General features: G+C 37.8%; 1 protein-coding gene across 1 annotated transcript in view; it reads left to right on the top strand.

The window, feature by feature from the left end:
- Positions 1-5,457, top strand: part of LOC139728870 (golgin subfamily A member 2-like) — a 35,768-nt gene extending 30,311 nt beyond the window's left edge. The window contains exons 23-24 of the mRNA XM_071639806.1: positions 4,290-4,473; positions 4,800-5,457. Coding sequence (XP_071495907.1) covers positions 4,290-4,473; positions 4,800-5,077 — 462 coding nt within the window. The 3' untranslated portion in view covers positions 5,078-5,457. The remainder of the gene's footprint in view (positions 1-4,289; positions 4,474-4,799) is intronic.
- The last annotated feature ends 11,785 nt before the right edge of the window (positions 5,458-17,242 follow it).

Below are 17,242 nucleotides of genomic sequence, written 5' to 3'. Positions count from 1 at the left end.
GTGCCAAGTTTCATCAGCGGCAGATTACATCTGTCATTGGTTTTGATCATGAGAATGGGATGCATGATACCATGTGAGTGATTACACAACTACAGCATGTCAACACCTGATAGCTCACTAGCTCTCTGCATGTGGGTTTGACATCAATAGTCACTCAGATCTGGGACATTGATTTCAAACAGGTGATCCATGTGAAATTACAGAGTCATGCTCCCTAATACTTATTATTACTTTGGCAGTCATTAGATTAATGAGAAATACATGTAGATTATCTTCCTGACCTTGTTCCTTAGTTGTCCCGCAGTGGTGTCATCCCTAAATTTGCGGTATCTGATTTTTTGTCATTAACCTTTGATCCCACCAACTATTTATCCAGAGATTAATTCTTATCTTATCAGCTTGAGATAATCCAGAATTATCTGCTCTCTGGTGTGAATTTGTTGTGCAAGATTTGCAACCAGTTTGCCCTAAATCTTCTACGTGTCATATGAAGTCCTTGCCTTATCATTCCGATGTGGAGTTGAGATGTTTTGCCAGCCATGAGCCCTGATTGTAAAGTTGGCATACTGTCAATTTCAGTCGTCTTTGAGACGTTTGGCACTGCATGATTCTAGAACTAACTAGTCGCATTGTGAGACAACAAGCAAACAACAACGACAGTATCTGTACCTAGAATTTCCGTTTTTAGTGTAAGAGAGGATATGAAGCACTCATACAGCAGTTTTTCTTTATTCCAAAGAGATTTCCACTCCACATGACATATTTAGTTGACTGAAGCAGATGCTAATGACTAAAAGGTAGATAACCTGTAGTTGGAAACACTCATTGATGGCGTTCATGTTTCAAGGTGTAGTCTTTAACTCTTAACGTGCCATGGTCGCCGAACGGCGACCTTAGTCCTGACGTGCCATGGTCGCCGATCGGCGACTAAGAAGAGCCAGAAAAGCATTGATCATTTAAGTTCTTCTGGTACCGTAATGTGTTACACCAAGAAACTGCCAATGATATGTAGTGGTAGCTGATTAGCATAGCCATCGTTTCCACTAAAAATGTGAGCATGCTTACATTAGAAAATTTTGAGTAATTACACGATTTTTCAGCTAGATGTATTTTTTTCACGTCGGGAAAATCCGCAGCGAGAGCACCCTCTGCGAGATGTGTATGGATCAAAAGTCTCATTGGTAAACCACATGTGTGTATGCTATTGATTCTGCGTGTATTGTCTATGCGGTTCCAGTCGCATTGTTCCGCTTGGATGCTGTCCTGCGGGAAGCTCTTTTGATTTTGTCCCTCAAAGAGGGTCGTCGGTCAAGTCTTTCATCCTTTTGTTTTGGTGAACGTCACTAATCGTCCCCACGCTAGCATATGAATTGCGCGCGGACAAAGACCTGCCGATTTCAGTAGAGTACCCCCGCCCGTGGTCCATTTAGACAAAAGAAGGATTAGTAGGCTCTTCCTTCTCAAGTGGATAAAAGACACTCTTCCAGGGCCCGGGACAATCACTTTAGTTTCAAATACAGGATCTGGAACTAAAGGACTCAGATTTGGGAATGAATTACTAGAGGCAGAAAGAGAATCGCTAAGACAAAATAAACTGCTAGTATCTTTGGAATCATACAATTCTAGAACGCAATTTTGTTATCATTTGTAAGAGGAGATGTTGCTCTAAAATTTTCTCACGGAGTGAAGGGAGCGTTCTATTGAAAAAAAAAACATGACTGACTCTTTTTTTTCCATACTACACAAAAATTTCTAATAATTTTTCTGATGCATCAATTATTTCTGCAATATTTCAGGTTCAGATAGATATTATGCCAAATTGACTACATGACACGAAAGAACAAACATTTCTTGATATATGTTGTGTAGAACTCAATTCAAAACAGTCAATAGTTTCAGAGATATGGCGGTTTTAAATTTCATTGTCAGTGCAGTATCGAAACGTTCAGGTGTTAGGTAAAAACCTCTGGCATGTTAGGGGTTTTGGGCCTGGCACATTAAGAGTTAAAGGGCAAGTCCAACCTAATATTGTGTTACTTGTTCTGAAAGTAGAAGAATAAGAGAATCAAATCAGTGAATGATTGAGAAAAAGATTGAACACTTAATGCACAAGTTTTGCACATCGTAAAAGTTTATAGAGTAAGGCAAATTTGCAACACTGATACTGCTCTTGAAAAGTTTAACTGAATCTGTTTTGTCCACAAATTTTACTGAATTTTTTTTTCAATATTTGTGCAATCACAGATTTTACCCGCTGAGGGAGACACGCTAAAATGTAGTACTCTATTTACCAAGAAGAAACATTTTCTTGTTAAAAAAGCTATAATTGGGGATTTTTTTTTTTGCACCATATGGAGACCTGCTCAACTCCAAAATCACACAGGGTTGCCAATTTTTCATACTGTCTACACTTGTAAGCTTTAACAAATGACAACCTTTTCTATTTGTACAATTAAAAAAAAAAATCACTAATGTTCTCTGATATTTCTGTTTTTGTTCAAAGCAACATAATAACCATAATGGACTTTTAACCCTAACTAGGCCGGGGGGGTGGGGCCTCTGAGGCCCCCCCTCGACGTTTCGCGGGATGTATCGCTATCGTGAGAAGCTATCGCCGCGACGTTTCATGACTTTTTTCTTTCGAGTCTCCCACATCTTTTGACACCAAATTTGCGATGCCCGGGTGCGTGGTTCCGAAGTTGCGCATAAATATGCACGTGCATGTTAGACCAAAAACTTCTCAAAAACGTGAATTTGTGTACAATTTCAATGGAAACTGTGTTTACAGGCATATTTCATAAAAGCATGATTATTTTTGGGGTTTATTGATTAAAATCAATTAATAACGCATTTTCTTGTTCGGAACAATGTCACGGACAAATTTCATCGAAAAACCAATGAAAAACACAAAGTCGTAAAAACAATGAAATACATAAGAAATTTAAGAAACATTAAAATACTTTGAAAATTTTTTGTGATTGTGCAATTTTTTTCTCTTACATTTGCTAATGATACTCAAAAGAATATTTACACCAAAAATGTGTGTGTTTTGAGCTTTATTTAGTGATTTATACCAAATTGTCTGATTTCATGCATCATTATGCATAAATTAGCATAATTTAGTGTAAATGATAATTTTTGAAAAAATTAACTTCATGGTACTTTAGATTACATCAGAGGCAATGCGTGTGCCAATTTTCGTCGCGATCGCGCGGTCGACGGCCGAGATCCGGAGTGGGGGCCTGGGAGGCCCCCGCGGCTCTATCATCTACCTAAATAGCCCGGCCTAGTTAGGGTTAAACTGTTACTCTTCCATCAAGCCTCATGTGCTTTTTTTTTATAACATTATAAGTGTCAACAGGAGATCACAGACATACAATGTAATTCTCTCCCTGTTGTCATTTGGACATGCTCCTCATACTCTAATACAGGCAGATACACTTTGGATATTATCTGCCCTCCAGTGAATTTTAGTTGCCCCGAGCAACTGGGAAAATTGATTGTGACAAGTTAATTTCGTAAAACAAAATGTGATATTTGCAGATTTTTTAAGGTACCAGAAGTTCCAAGAACAAAAAGTAAAGTGAAAACATTTTATGTTATTGTTTTTGTTATCTCAAACAGAAATATCTAAATGATAAATTAAAATAGCTTAGCTAGTCTTCTGAATTCAAACCCAAAGCTTTGACTACATGTACTTGTTTTAGTCCTGGCAAAGAATATGAAAACCTCCCTGGTTCTGCAATGGTTTTAGCCCATTGAGATACATGTAAAACATGTGTAGATCCCTACAAGCTTCTTGGAATTCCCTGATTTTGATGTACATATGCTGGAAGCCCTCCTGTCTCATATCCCATTCATACACAAAGTTAGACCCAGGAACACACTTGAAGTGGCCCAGCTTGTGCCCATTTCGGTAATTTCATACAGATAATCACTGCCTGCCAAGACCATACACAAAATAGCCGGGAGAGGCGTAACTGTTATGGTAACCTTTTTTAGTGCCGGGGGAAAGTCTAACGTATAAACTGTATAAATGGCATAAGAGGCGGAAGCACTCCAAACTTTGATGACTGTTAATACAGACTTTTTGAGAGCTCTTCAGGAGTGCTCATGAACCTAGCTTCCAAAGCAACATAAGTTTCAGGGCCACCTTACCTGTTCGTACAGAGTTTTGAATGCCTCAGGAGTGGTCATGGAGTGCTTTACAGTTAATATTGCGTATCATTTGCAAAAAGTGGATTTCTCTCAATAAAGTAAAACCATGTTCTCCTTCACCTCTTCCCCAGTCCAAGCTGACCCAGCTCCAGAACCTTGTAGTCCAGCTCCTACAGGAGAAGCAGCACCTCCAGCCGTACGTCCGTCAGAGTGACATCAACAGCGCCCTCACGCCTCCCCGGGACACAAGGAACGCTTTCAAGATCAGTGAAGCAACGGAAGCAACAGAGGAGATGCAGCATTCAGGTGAAAATGGTGAGCTGCCTATCATGTTCCTCCCATAACATTACATTCACAAGTAGCAGCAAGCTAAATTTAAAAAGGTTCCTCTCTTGTATTGCAGGGTTTTATTTATTAATCTTCCTATCCACAATGACTGCACACACACACACAAAAAATCATAACTTTTGAAAGGACTGTCCGATTTTCCTGAAACCTCCACTAATTTAGTATTCTATCATTATTGCTGCTTTTGCTCAATCAAGATTTGTGTTTGGTTTTTGGTTTACTCTAATCATTCAGGATGACTCTATAAAGACATGTCAATGTATTGAGATATCGCTCATCTTAATTTGCTGTAGACATTGGTACGGACTGGCCGTCTTCATCTACAGAGGGCGCAGATGAACCCCAGTTTGAGGAGGTATCGCTGGCCGACGAACACCACCATCAGCTTGCCAACAGTCTCTCATCGCTACCCTCCCCAGACCAGCTGCCTCGTAGTGAGCACACCGCACAGCAGATCATACAACTCCTCCATCAGATGGGTGGGACGCCGGCGATGATCGACCGCAGCACCATCCTCGATCGTGACTTCATGCCGTGCAAGTACTGTTCCGACGTCGTCTTGCATGTATGATCTCTAGCCAAGGGAGGAACCTTGTTGCATCCAAAGAACTACTTGGGCAAGCACTCGGTAGAGCTGCAGGGATCCTTACACTGCACAACTTGAGACTTTATGCCGTTTACATCTTGCTTCTTATCCATCTGGGATATACAATGTATGTCCATCGACATGGAAAAAATATTCCAGTTCTGTAATAAACTGTGCATGGAGATTTGCTTCCTTTTTAGAAAGAAGAAAACTGGATCAACTGAAAGATCCTCTTTGACTGCCAACATACAATCCAATCATTGTCGTGATATCGTGTCTTTGATGCAATCAAAGATATTGTGGAAGGAAAACCTCTGCTCAAGTTTATCAAGACTGCATATACTTTTGCTCTCATATTTGGTTCTGGTTTGGAGGAAGAAATGCATCATTTTTACGATTGGCACCACCTTTAAAGCCTATGGAGTGACTGGTCTCATTGGGTCCTTGGACTAAGTCACTGTAAGGTCAGGAACAATGTGTGAATGGCATCACATTGTCCCGGAATTGACGCAAGATGGTAATTAGAAAACAGACCTTTGCAAGGTCTCAGGTTAGCCAAAGATTTTGCCACCTCTCACAAAGTTGCTACTGGAGCCTGAGAAACTCTGCAGACAGTCATATGATGGTTTAAGATACCCACGTGAATGACATGATGTTGAGACAATCAGAGCAGAATCTGAACATTTCCTTTATTGCTTGTCCATCTTTGCTCAATTTCAGGACAGTGTGATGCATGTATCGTGGTTGTGCTCTTTAGAAGCACAGGGCAAAGAGCAGCCATTTTCTGCCTGCTTACCAGAAACAGCTTGGAATACCTCATGGATATGTTTCATACTCGCTAAATTGTCTGTTGCAATTTTAAATGATTCAATTCTTATCCGTCGATGATGTGAGGTATGTATGACACTGATGCACACCTCCCTGTGTGTGCTCTTAAACAAAGATCGGAGAATATTGAACACCTGTAAACAAGAAGATTTTCTATGATGCTCTTGATACCATCATCATCTCTTATCTGTATACAACCGTGGCATTTCTAGCCATTTGTAGACTTGATGGTGATGTTAGCAAGACGCAAACAAAGCTAGCATTGTAGACTATGACAATGATAGTACAGTCCACCTTGCCTTAGTCAACATTGCACAAATCGAAAAATTAGCTAAGCCAGAGAAAAATTGCTCCCCAGATGGATATACACATTTGTTAATCCCATAGTGTATAGTGTAAGTCGAAAGTCACATAGGTCGAAGGATTTTTTTTCTCTGGTCTCTCTGGATTTGACTTTTAGGCAAGGTGAACTCTAGTTACTTTTTACATGACACTTTTCACCCTAATGTGTTGCAAAAGGTGCCGTGCATTATAGATTTACCCCACTTTCCAGAATCACAGCCAGACCTCGGGTACTTTCACTTTATTCCAAGATTAGTGTTCCAGCCAAGCTTCACCTGTAATGGCTTACACATGCTAATCCGCTAACCTGCAGGTTCTTATGAAATGGACATTTATACACTTGTGTGATGAGGACCACAGGATTTAAGAATATAGGGGCGAGTTGTCTGCTATGCATTTGGCACAGTGGTTTAGCCTCAGAGGTATTATAGGAACAGGTAAGGTCACTACATGTCCCAGTAAAAAAGAATATGTATTAAACTTGTTCATCCACTACTCATGATTGCCTCAAAGTCATTCTTAAAGATGTTGTAAACTGAAATTATTTGAATCAGAATTGTAGAGAAGTGGTCGTACATGGGTACACAAGAGGCGACTGAGTGCCCTGATCTCAAGGATTATTGTAGGTCCTTGTATCCGCGTCAGATGGAAAATCTCTGTCCGTGTTGAGGGTTAACTGTGGCAGCGATTCTCGGAGATTATATCAAGACGTCATGAGACAGTTGTAGTTCCATATCAACAGACATTCCATTTTCATATGTGTCTGTGCTTGTCACAGGGTAAGTCAAAGTGTCCGTGTGCTTGGTATTGTAGAGAAAGGTGGTGAGCTTTGAAATTTTGTAGATTTATGCATGTTTCTGCAAGACCAAATCTTGTAGATTTAGAATGTAAAGTAAAAATTAAAACATAAGGAGTTAAGTACCCTCAACTCCATTTGGAATTATGGAAAGTCTTGCATGGAATACAATCTTTTCTTGCTGGCTTCTCTTAGCTGACATTTACACTTTGATTGAGCTGATTTGATGAGAAGTAATGAATTATATAATTAGGTCTTCAAATTTATGATTCACAATTTGAATGTATGAATCCCTTTTAGGCATGTGTTATTAAGGTCTACAATCATTACTTTAAGGTCATTATCATCCAGTATTCATTACATTGGGATGCTCCTCTTTGCTGCTCCAAATTATCTTTTCATAGCCCTGATTTAGCTTTGGGAAAACAAAAACAGATTAAGCAACTGGAAATTTTAGTAGGAAAAAAAATATTGAGAGAAAAAAAAATGTAATAAATGCAGAAATTAACCCATATTGATTCAAAGTGCAGAAACACATTTTGAATTGGCAGATGGTCAATAGGTCAAAAAAGGGAATTCCAAATGCTGTATGCCAGTATTCAGGATGTGTGCTATTTAATAATTTCTATGTCCATGCAATTTATTCTGGGCTTATTAAAGATTTACTTTCCACAAGAATGATTTGCAAATTTTCAAGAGCCTGTTGACAATATCACCATTGGGCACAGAAATGTCGATTTCCTTCGTTAGTACAGGGAAAATTCAGGAGAGCAATATTTCTTTTAGGCTGATGGAAAAAGAGGGATGTCAAGAAATTGTATGTCCAGCTCTTTGTTATTCATCCCCATCAGTGATTTGAAGTTGTATTTTGTATTTCAAGAAATATATTGGAGTATGATGCAGGATGCTGCAGTTCTAGATCTGTTCTCCCTCGGACATTTTCCTCTGTATTAGAATGAGCATCGACAACTCCCTGTGTGCTGAGATTCTCCTGAATGTTCCAACGCTTGAATCTTTAATAGTAGCAAGAAGCTTAATAATAAGTGCCTTATGTTCTGCTTTGTGAAAATGCTGTCATGTTATGTATGGTAATAGATTAAGTAAGACATTCTCTGGGAGAATTTGTGTAGACCTCTCAGGTGAAGCATTCGTGTAATCCATGCTCCAATGAAGGTAGAAAAAAATGCATTGCTGGCATTAAGGCTCTGGGGTTAGGAAAGAAGCACGCATCTTTGATTTCAATGTTGTAACCTCTGAATATGTTAACTAATCCTACTGAAGCTCTCAAGAGTTAACAGATTATACATTGGGCTCATGTTATAGGAAACCCCCTGGGAACAATGAAACCATTGCTATGTTATACTGTATCAGGCTTTTAAAACAATGAAGAAAAAAAGAAACTTTGTACTTTTGGGTGGGAAAGCTTGCATTTATACAATGAAAATTGTGATTTCAGTGTTACTTCTAACACAAATTCACTGCGAAATTATCTACCCCTTCCATTGATACATCCTTGTATTGGCGAGAAAATTACTGGATTGCGGTAACCACAGACATAATGTATGATGTCCCATCTGTAAGTTTTCACACCAGTGTGTTCTAGCATGCCACATGTTAAAAACTTGTTAATGTGGTACCACATGCATCATATGTCTTGTCGTGAACATATAGTGCATACATGTACAACGTTGTATGTGTAATATGTGTCCAAGAATACTGAATTAAAATTGTTCACATGCAAAAACATAACGCGAAAGGCTGGAAAGATAGTCCAATAGAAAAGGAGCAATGTGGGATTCATATATTTGTGTTCTATGTTGAAATGGCTGGCATGATCATCTTTTCTCCAGTATATTTTTATCTGATTTTAATATTTTCCATATCAGTTTTACCTTTGCATTCACTCCATCATTTTTAATATCCAAAATATAATTGTTTTGCTTTCTATAGGTGGAGTGAATGAAAACTGAAGTTTTTGGTTTAGGTTGGTTTATTAATTGTTGGTGCAACCTTTAGACCCCGAATTAGTTGTAAGAATTCCTACTGATTTCTATAGTGAATGTAAGTATTGTGTTCTTTTTCGTTTTACTGAAATTTCCCTTCTTGCTCGACTAGATGTTTGTCAGTTTAAAATGTATTTAACCCCCCATTCTGAGGTACGTTCACTGAGATTAAGGCCTATGCCTCAGTCGTATTCATTATTTCAAACCGAACAGTATCTTGCAATCCAGCAATCTTTGACTGCTGCTGTAAAGGAAATGAATATCATTATTATCATACAATTTAATTTTCCATGATAAATGTATTCATAACTGTGTTTGAGAAGTGGATCTTGAAGAGAAATGTTGCAACGATTGTGAAATGGCTTCCACACCTTTTTTGAGATGCTTTATAGTTTAATTTAAAATTTGCATACATACAACGCCATCCCTTCGTAGGGGAGTATTTTTAATCGCAACAGCCTGTACAAAATGCTACTTATTTATATTCATAAAGATGATATTGTTTAAATTTGCCAAGATGGAATTGTCCTTTGATTCAGTAAACTTGATCAATTGCTCTTGTTTGCTTTCAGTTGATGAGAAATTGTATCAAGTACAGGTTAAAACCTGTCTATAGCGGTAACCCAAGGGAGATGAAAAAAGTGACTGTTGTAGACAGGTGGCAGCTAAAGACAGGTTCTTTTACATGACTTTTCTGTCGGAGGGAGTTGTTTTTAGTGTTCGTATACAGCAGTTGGTTGCTGTAGACAGGTGGTCGCTAAGACAGGTTTGACCGTAGTTACATAATATGATGAATTGTTTATACTCGCGAGAAAACATTTCTCTTTTTAGACAAAGAATGAATTACACATACACTGTATTATTTTCATGGGAAGTCAGATGTAATGACATTGCACACAGTTTTAATAACTACAGGTCAAAGTACTTTTTTTTTTCTTTTTCAAAGAAAGCCAGAAATTGCTGCCCAAGTTCCTTGGTATTTTTCACCAAAAGTGATTGCAGATCAATGTCACAGTGGAAAATTCTTCCATGTGACAGTGTAAATGTAATGCAAAGTTCTGAATTATTTTATGATGAATGATGTGAATGAGCAAGAAATTGAATTTGATAAATGGTACAGAAAATATCTCTTTGTTGACTGTATGAATATCCAAATACTATAAGTAAAAATTAAAAAATTTGTAATGAGGATTTATAGAGGAGGGATATGATCAGAACTTCAATTTACCAACACTTTTAGTTAGACCCTGCATGTGGTGGAGTATTAGCTGAACATTTTGTTCTAATAGAAATCAAATACATGTATTAAGGAATTGATTATATGGGGAATTATCATCAGTCAAACATCAATTAAAGATACAGTTTTAAGTCAGGGTCCAGGAGGCCCTTTTGCGATCAAGAAAAAAAAAAGTTGAATGAGTGTGTTTTACAAGAGCTTGGAGATAGCCTCTTCACGGTGCCAAGATGTGAGAGATGAAAACAAATCTATCTATGGAATCTATGGAAGAATGTGCAACAAGGTACACTGTCGTTAAAGTGCTAGCATTTATGATGCATGGAATATGGCAATGTGTAAATAATATCTTGAAGGTTTGTGTGAACGAAGCCTTGAAAATGGTTATGGCATCCAAGATGCTGGGATCAAGACTAGCTTTTTTTTTGTATGTGTCAAAGTTGTTTAGTCCAACATGACATAATAAGCAGTGTGTGGGGCTAAGAGCATACATGTCATGTGACCACAAGCGACCAATGACAAGCCAGACTAGCTTTTATGGATTGGCGACATGATGTGATTGTAAAAGAAGAATATGGCACCTACACCTTTCTTTTGCTGGTGTGAATCATGTACAAAATGTATTATAGACAAATTTATAGAAAAAAGACACATTTAAAGCTACAATCTGTCACCATGATTATTTTACTTTGCTCATTTCTGTTCTTTTTTTTTTAAATCTGAAAATATTGTGCATGAAATCACACAAAGTTTCCAATGACATTGGTTGTTGGCTCGATGTGTGTCCAAATAAAATATTAAGAAACAAAAATGATGCAGTGTAAAATGTTTTATGTGTCTTTTCCCAGCCTAGTTCTGTGTTGAGTGGCGTGATTGAATGGAATGTTTTAGAACCGTAACGTGACCGACATTTCAGAATTCTTGCTCATTTGAAAATGCAGCGTTATTATCTCTAGGAGGGACTGCATTAGAACAGGTGATTTGATATTTTGCGTGAAAGAATTACCGTACAAGGAAGTTGTACAGCTATATTGAGATAAGGATAAATGGCTGAATGTAGAACTTATCAATTCATTTATTATCAGTAAGCTACTATCATCTTCATGTAATGCAATTGTTGTTTGCTACATGCTCTCAAAAGAACAAAGTTCATAAGTTATCGCTTAAAGTATATTTCCAGAAAAGTTAAAACCATGTTTAGTTTGGCAATGAAACATTATCACACTCATTCACTTTGCTCAGTACACGTATCTGTTCATTGCGCGTGCCACACCACCTCCATTCACTCTTCACGCAAGTGTGTGCGCGGACACTGAATATTAGTGTTCGGAGTTCGGAGACGAAGAACGCATTTCACCTTTCGTTGAATTACAAGCTTTATTTTACCGTAAAAATTAAAATGAAATACTCGAATTGATTTAGAATAGTTTAGGAAAGAATTCAATATTGTAAACATGTATTTCTAGTTTCTTCGTAATGCGCATATCGAAATGAAATGAAAAGTAGGCTCTCTTAAAAACTAATATTTTTCTATAATGCGCACATTTCCGCATGTTAGTTTCTATCTTTAAATCTTGGATATTTTAATCTGTCAAATAAAGTACTCCGCTAAAGCGTGTTCCAGCGTGCTTTTATTACTATTTGCTGTTAAAATTGTCAGTTTTACATTGCATTTTTATTCGCTGCTCCAATTCAAGGTAAGCAAATTCATTCTTGCCATCACATTGAAAGAAAGAGCGAATTGCAGTAGGGGCAAGTATTTCTAGATGTGAGAGCGCTAGTCTCGATTATTAATGCTCTCTTTTGCAAAGCACATTAACACCTGTAGTTGAACGCATAACTTCTCGGCGGTACCGCGCATGACTTCAGAGGAGAGCAGTAGTTGTCTCTCCTTCTCTAGCACCTCCCTGATCATAATAGTACAGTCTACTATGTCGAAATATTGGGTCCCGTGAGATTTTCGTGCCAAAATTGATTTTTTTAGCTAACTTGGTCGATTTGGGGGTGCTGAATCCAAAAAACTTTGGTTCCATTTTTTCCGACCACGTCTTCAGTCGCCATTTTGAATTTCAAAATGGCCGCCATAGCAAACTGTATTTTGACCCAATTTGCATAATGTGAGCATCACAGAAGGTTCAGATTTGATGCAAAAAGCATGTTTGTGATGTCAGACATTCTGATGCACCATTTTCTAATATTGTAGATAGCTTTGATACATTTTTTAGGCAGCCATCTTGAAATTCAAAATGGCCGCCATAGCTAAACATATTTTTACCCATATCTCAGGTTGTAAGCACTATGTAGAGTATAAATTTGGGGCAAAAAGCATGCTTATGATGTCAGTCATGCTAATATGTACATTTATTTATTCAATGATGGATCATTTTCCTTAGCGGCCATCTTGAAATTCAAAATGGCTACCATAACAAATGTAATTGGACCGGTATCTCATATCGTATGCATTGTGTAAGGTTCTAATTTGGGGCAGAGAGCATGCGTATGTTGTCAGACATTCTGAAACATCTTTTTCTGAGTGAACGATGGTTCATTTTGATATTAAAGGTGGCCATCTTGAAATTTCAAATGGCCGCCATACAAGAATGTATATTTTGACCCATATCTCATGTTGTACGCAATACAGACAGTTCACATTTCGGGCATAAACCGGTCTCATAATGTTGAACATTCGGTTGCACTTTTCCCCTCCCTAAAATTGCAGATAGGCCTAACTTTCAAGGCTGCCTTCTTAGAATTCAAAATGGCTGCTTTTCAGCTAATATCTCTGGTTACAAGCAACTTTTAGACATATCAATGTTTATGGTGGCTTACAGTGTACATTCTGTAAACACACACACACATAGGGCCTACACATTCTGTAATAATGGATTATTTGAATTGGTCGCCACTCTTGAAATTCAAGATGTATTTCGACCATATTTGGTGCTGTAAGATCTTTAAACTGCAAACCCAAGCATGGTGAAACACTCATGTATAAGTCAATCACTTCAAATGTTTCCTGTCCTGTAGGTACACTGTTGTGTTGAAATGCAAAAATGCTGCCATGTGAAACATTCCTTTAAAAGCATAGCATTTGGGTAAAATTTGTGAATGGGAAATCATGTGATTTTGATGTTAAAAACAAAAATGACTTTAAAAAAAAACCTCTCAATAACTGTGTCTGACTGACTAAATAATGCCCCATTTAGACGATTTGGTTGTAAGAACTTACAATATTAGCCCTATATACTCTAACAATTCATGGGATAGTCACTTAGATATTTAAATGTTTTCTAGGCTCATTCCCTGCACATGTTTAAAAACAGCACTCTAAAGCTGTACACAGGGGAGAATTAGTTCTAAATTCTTCCAGAAATAATGACTTTTGCATTTCTTGCTTTTCAGCATGATAATGAATTCTGTGGCTACCGTTGATGTAGGAAGTTCGAAGCATTTTATAATAATTGAACAATTTATGCATCCCCTTGCGAAATATCTACAATCTAATATATCATATTTATATGTATTAGAGGCACAAATTAGGTTGTGAGAGTTTACGAGGTTCGTTCTCTGGTTATATCGTCAAGTCTCTACGAGGGTAAAGCCGGAAATTGTCCTGGTTGAAGTCATCCACGCCAAACTTCTGGAAGGCACGGACTGTGTCATAGCACATTCTGCATGACTCAAGGTTTAGATACTTCTTGGTCCATCTGCTCTTGGAGACATCCTCAAATTTTCAACATCAGCCAGCACCATGAAAGGCATTAAAAAGCAGACCTTTACCTGTTCCTGTTTTTTCGCAACAAACTGCAGAGCGTAATCTCTCAAAATTGTCAATTGTACCTTTATCATTTCCTTTTCCAGTGATTGAGCAGACAACATGCAATGCAGTAAGTGAAGCAAACCTACAAGATCCATCAGGATAATTGAAATGTTAGAGTCTACGTAATAATCATCAATATCTCTGATTTTCTCGTTGCTCTAATACATACAATGGAATGAGGCTATCTCTTGTGAGTGACGGGTGACAGTAACTCCCATGGCATCTTTGATGAACTCTTTTTTTTTCTTTCCATGGTCTCTGTGTCAGATGGAATTGACTGCTCAGTATTTCATCTTTCAGGCCTATTATTTGGCTCAGTTTTGTGAGTTTCTAAGGCATTCATGGGTAGGAAAAATGAACCTTTAATAGGGAGAATGAGGAGAAGGCCATAAAACAATGAGATGAAGAGTGATTGTGGAATTGCTTAGAACTTATACCTTTCAATAATTGTATCGTTCAGCAATGACCGGATAATGACAGGTCTACATGTATCAGGCTGTAGAACCAGTAGAAATGTTATGAAGAATTTGTGATTGAATTAATGACTTTGGATCCGATCATACGTGGTGTATTTTTTTTTCGCACGAGCTGAATGTCTGGCCTTTCTCACAATATTCCAGAGATTAATATATTCTAATTCTCGCAGATACAAATTCTTAGTACAAAACATTAAAACTGCCCTTTTCATCTCTTTCTAGAGTATCTCCCTTGAATGTTTCTGATACCTGACTGCCAAACACTACATTTATCAGCTTCAAGGCAGTGTCAATTTCTTACATTACCCTCGTGTGATGATCTTCTAAGTTGTGGAGGAATTCTGATGGATGCAAACGCCACAGAACTGAGCTATCATTACTCCTTTGTAGTTTTAGAATAATTGGCTGTACAGCAATAAGCATCTTGGAAGTCTTGATAATTGAAGATGACCCACTCAAGGGCAATCAGGAAAAGCCTACTTATTCCTTCTTCATTCTGTGTTATTCCAGAAATAAGTATATCTATCAAACCTTAAGTGTTTCAGTTTATGGCCAACAAACAAGCTTGTGAATGGGATGCCTGGTAGGGTGACCATAGCATTTCTTGCCATTGCGAGACTTTTCCTCGTTTGTCTTCATTCTCTTGAGGCAGCATCAAGTTTTTTAAGATCACCTTCAATTGCATCAATGCTTGCTTTTATACAAATATTCATTGATTGGGATTAAATATAATCATTAACGAGGTTCCACAACGCAAAATAACGTGTTGCCTGAGAGGCAAAAACGAACCGTTTTAGCTCGCAGTTTGCAAACCGCATACCCGCCTGGCTATATGGGATGTAACGCTTACACGCTTGCCCACACTATCGGACAGTGGTATGCCCCCTCCCCCCTTACGCAGTTCTTGCCCCTCAGCATCTCTTGATGACGTAATTAGAACCTCATCCTTACATTTTGAATTTATGGCGGCCATTTTGAATAGAGAGATGGCTGTCATTCTGCGTGAACTGGAAATAAATTCAGTCTAACTAGGACAATTTTGGCACATTCATCTAAGGCGCTTACCACAGTTTTATAATTATGTTTTCTATGGCGGCCATCTTGAATTTCAACATGGTGGTCTATCTAATGATCCACAATTAGGAAACAGCTGTGCTGGACCATTGAACACCACAAGCATGTGCATTCTTCAAAAATTTGATGCTTCTACATTAATTGCAAACAGATATGGGTAAAAACGCTATGGCGGCCATTTTGAATTTTAAGATGGCGGCCTACAAACTCTACAAAGCAATCCACAATATCAGAAAATGATATATCAGAGTGCTTGACATTATAACGATGTATTTTGCACCAAGTTTGAGGTTTCTACAATGCTCACTTTATGAGATATGGGTAAAAATACAGCTTGCTATGGACGCCATTTTGAAATTCAAAATGGCAGCCTAAAAAGTGTATCAAAACAATCCATAATATCAGACAAAGATTTATCAGAGTGTCTGACATCACACCCATGCATTTTGCACCAAATTGTAAGCTTCTACAATGCTCACTCTATGAAATGTGGGTCAAAATACAGTCTGCAAGGGCGGCCATTTTGAAATTCAAAATGGCGGCTGAAGACGGGGTCAGAAAAAATGGAACTAAAGTTTTTTGGATTCAGCACCCCCAAATTGACAAAGTTAGCGAAAAAAAATCAATTTTGGCACGAAAATCTCACGGGATTACATAGTAGCCTCTACTATAACCTGCGTTCACATGTATATTTTTGTGGAACATGCGCAAAAGTGAAAACACTTTGTTCAGTTAACTTAAACACGTGTATGGAATCTGCGTTATCTGATACCTTTGCACTGACATGCTGCAGTAATCAGCAATTCACTTTGCGGTCGTGCCCATTCAATCGCTGATTGATAAACCATGAGTGATTACCGAGTTGTCATTGCATGGTCTGTTCGTGGTTTTGTATTTTTGACAGCTATCTTTAAAGGGAAATTTCACTCTGTGTATTTCCAGCAAATTGGACCATGTTGCCTAAAAGTTAAGATCAGCATAAGTCAGAAAATAAAACATTAAAGGTCCAGTTTACCTTTGGGAGCAGCGATTTCAAAAATGTTCAAGATATCACATTTGATGCATAATAATGTGTAGGTCTGTTGTATCACAAAACATCCTACCATATAGAATTTTCGCAATAAAGCCTAAAATATAAGGAGATACCAGTATTTTTCTCAATAAAACATAACTGTAGACGGTTTAGTCTGGAAACATTTTCATTATAACTATTGTTCATATTTTGTGTATTTAACAACACTTAACATCGATTGTATGGAATCAAATTTTTACAGTGGTTGTTCTTATCATTAACTCACATTTTAGAACTATTTTAAAGCACTAAAGCTGGGTTTTTGTTTCATCTGCAAATGTTAAATTATGCCTTTAAAGGGGATGGCTAGTAACCGATCAGTGGGAATCAGTGGGAATGCTGAGGGATGATTGTTCCAATCCTTGTGTGATTCATTTAAGAGTACATTATATATCTACTGTTGTGTGAAAATCATTTGCTTCAGAACAGTCTTATATTCAAATAATGTGCAGATTAATGCCCCGTCACTGACCAGGCACGCTAGCCTTGAAACATTAAACTGCAC

The sequence above is a fragment of the Diadema antillarum genome, unplaced genomic scaffold (assembly GCF_040938485.1).
Source record: "Diadema antillarum isolate AM-2024a unplaced genomic scaffold, OU_Dant_1.0 seq00000204_RagTag, whole genome shotgun sequence".
Lineage (NCBI taxonomy): Eukaryota > Metazoa > Echinodermata > Echinoidea > Diadematoida > Diadematidae > Diadema > Diadema antillarum.
Note: the sequence above shows the minus strand (reverse complement) of the source record. Positions and strands in the feature narration are given on the sequence as shown.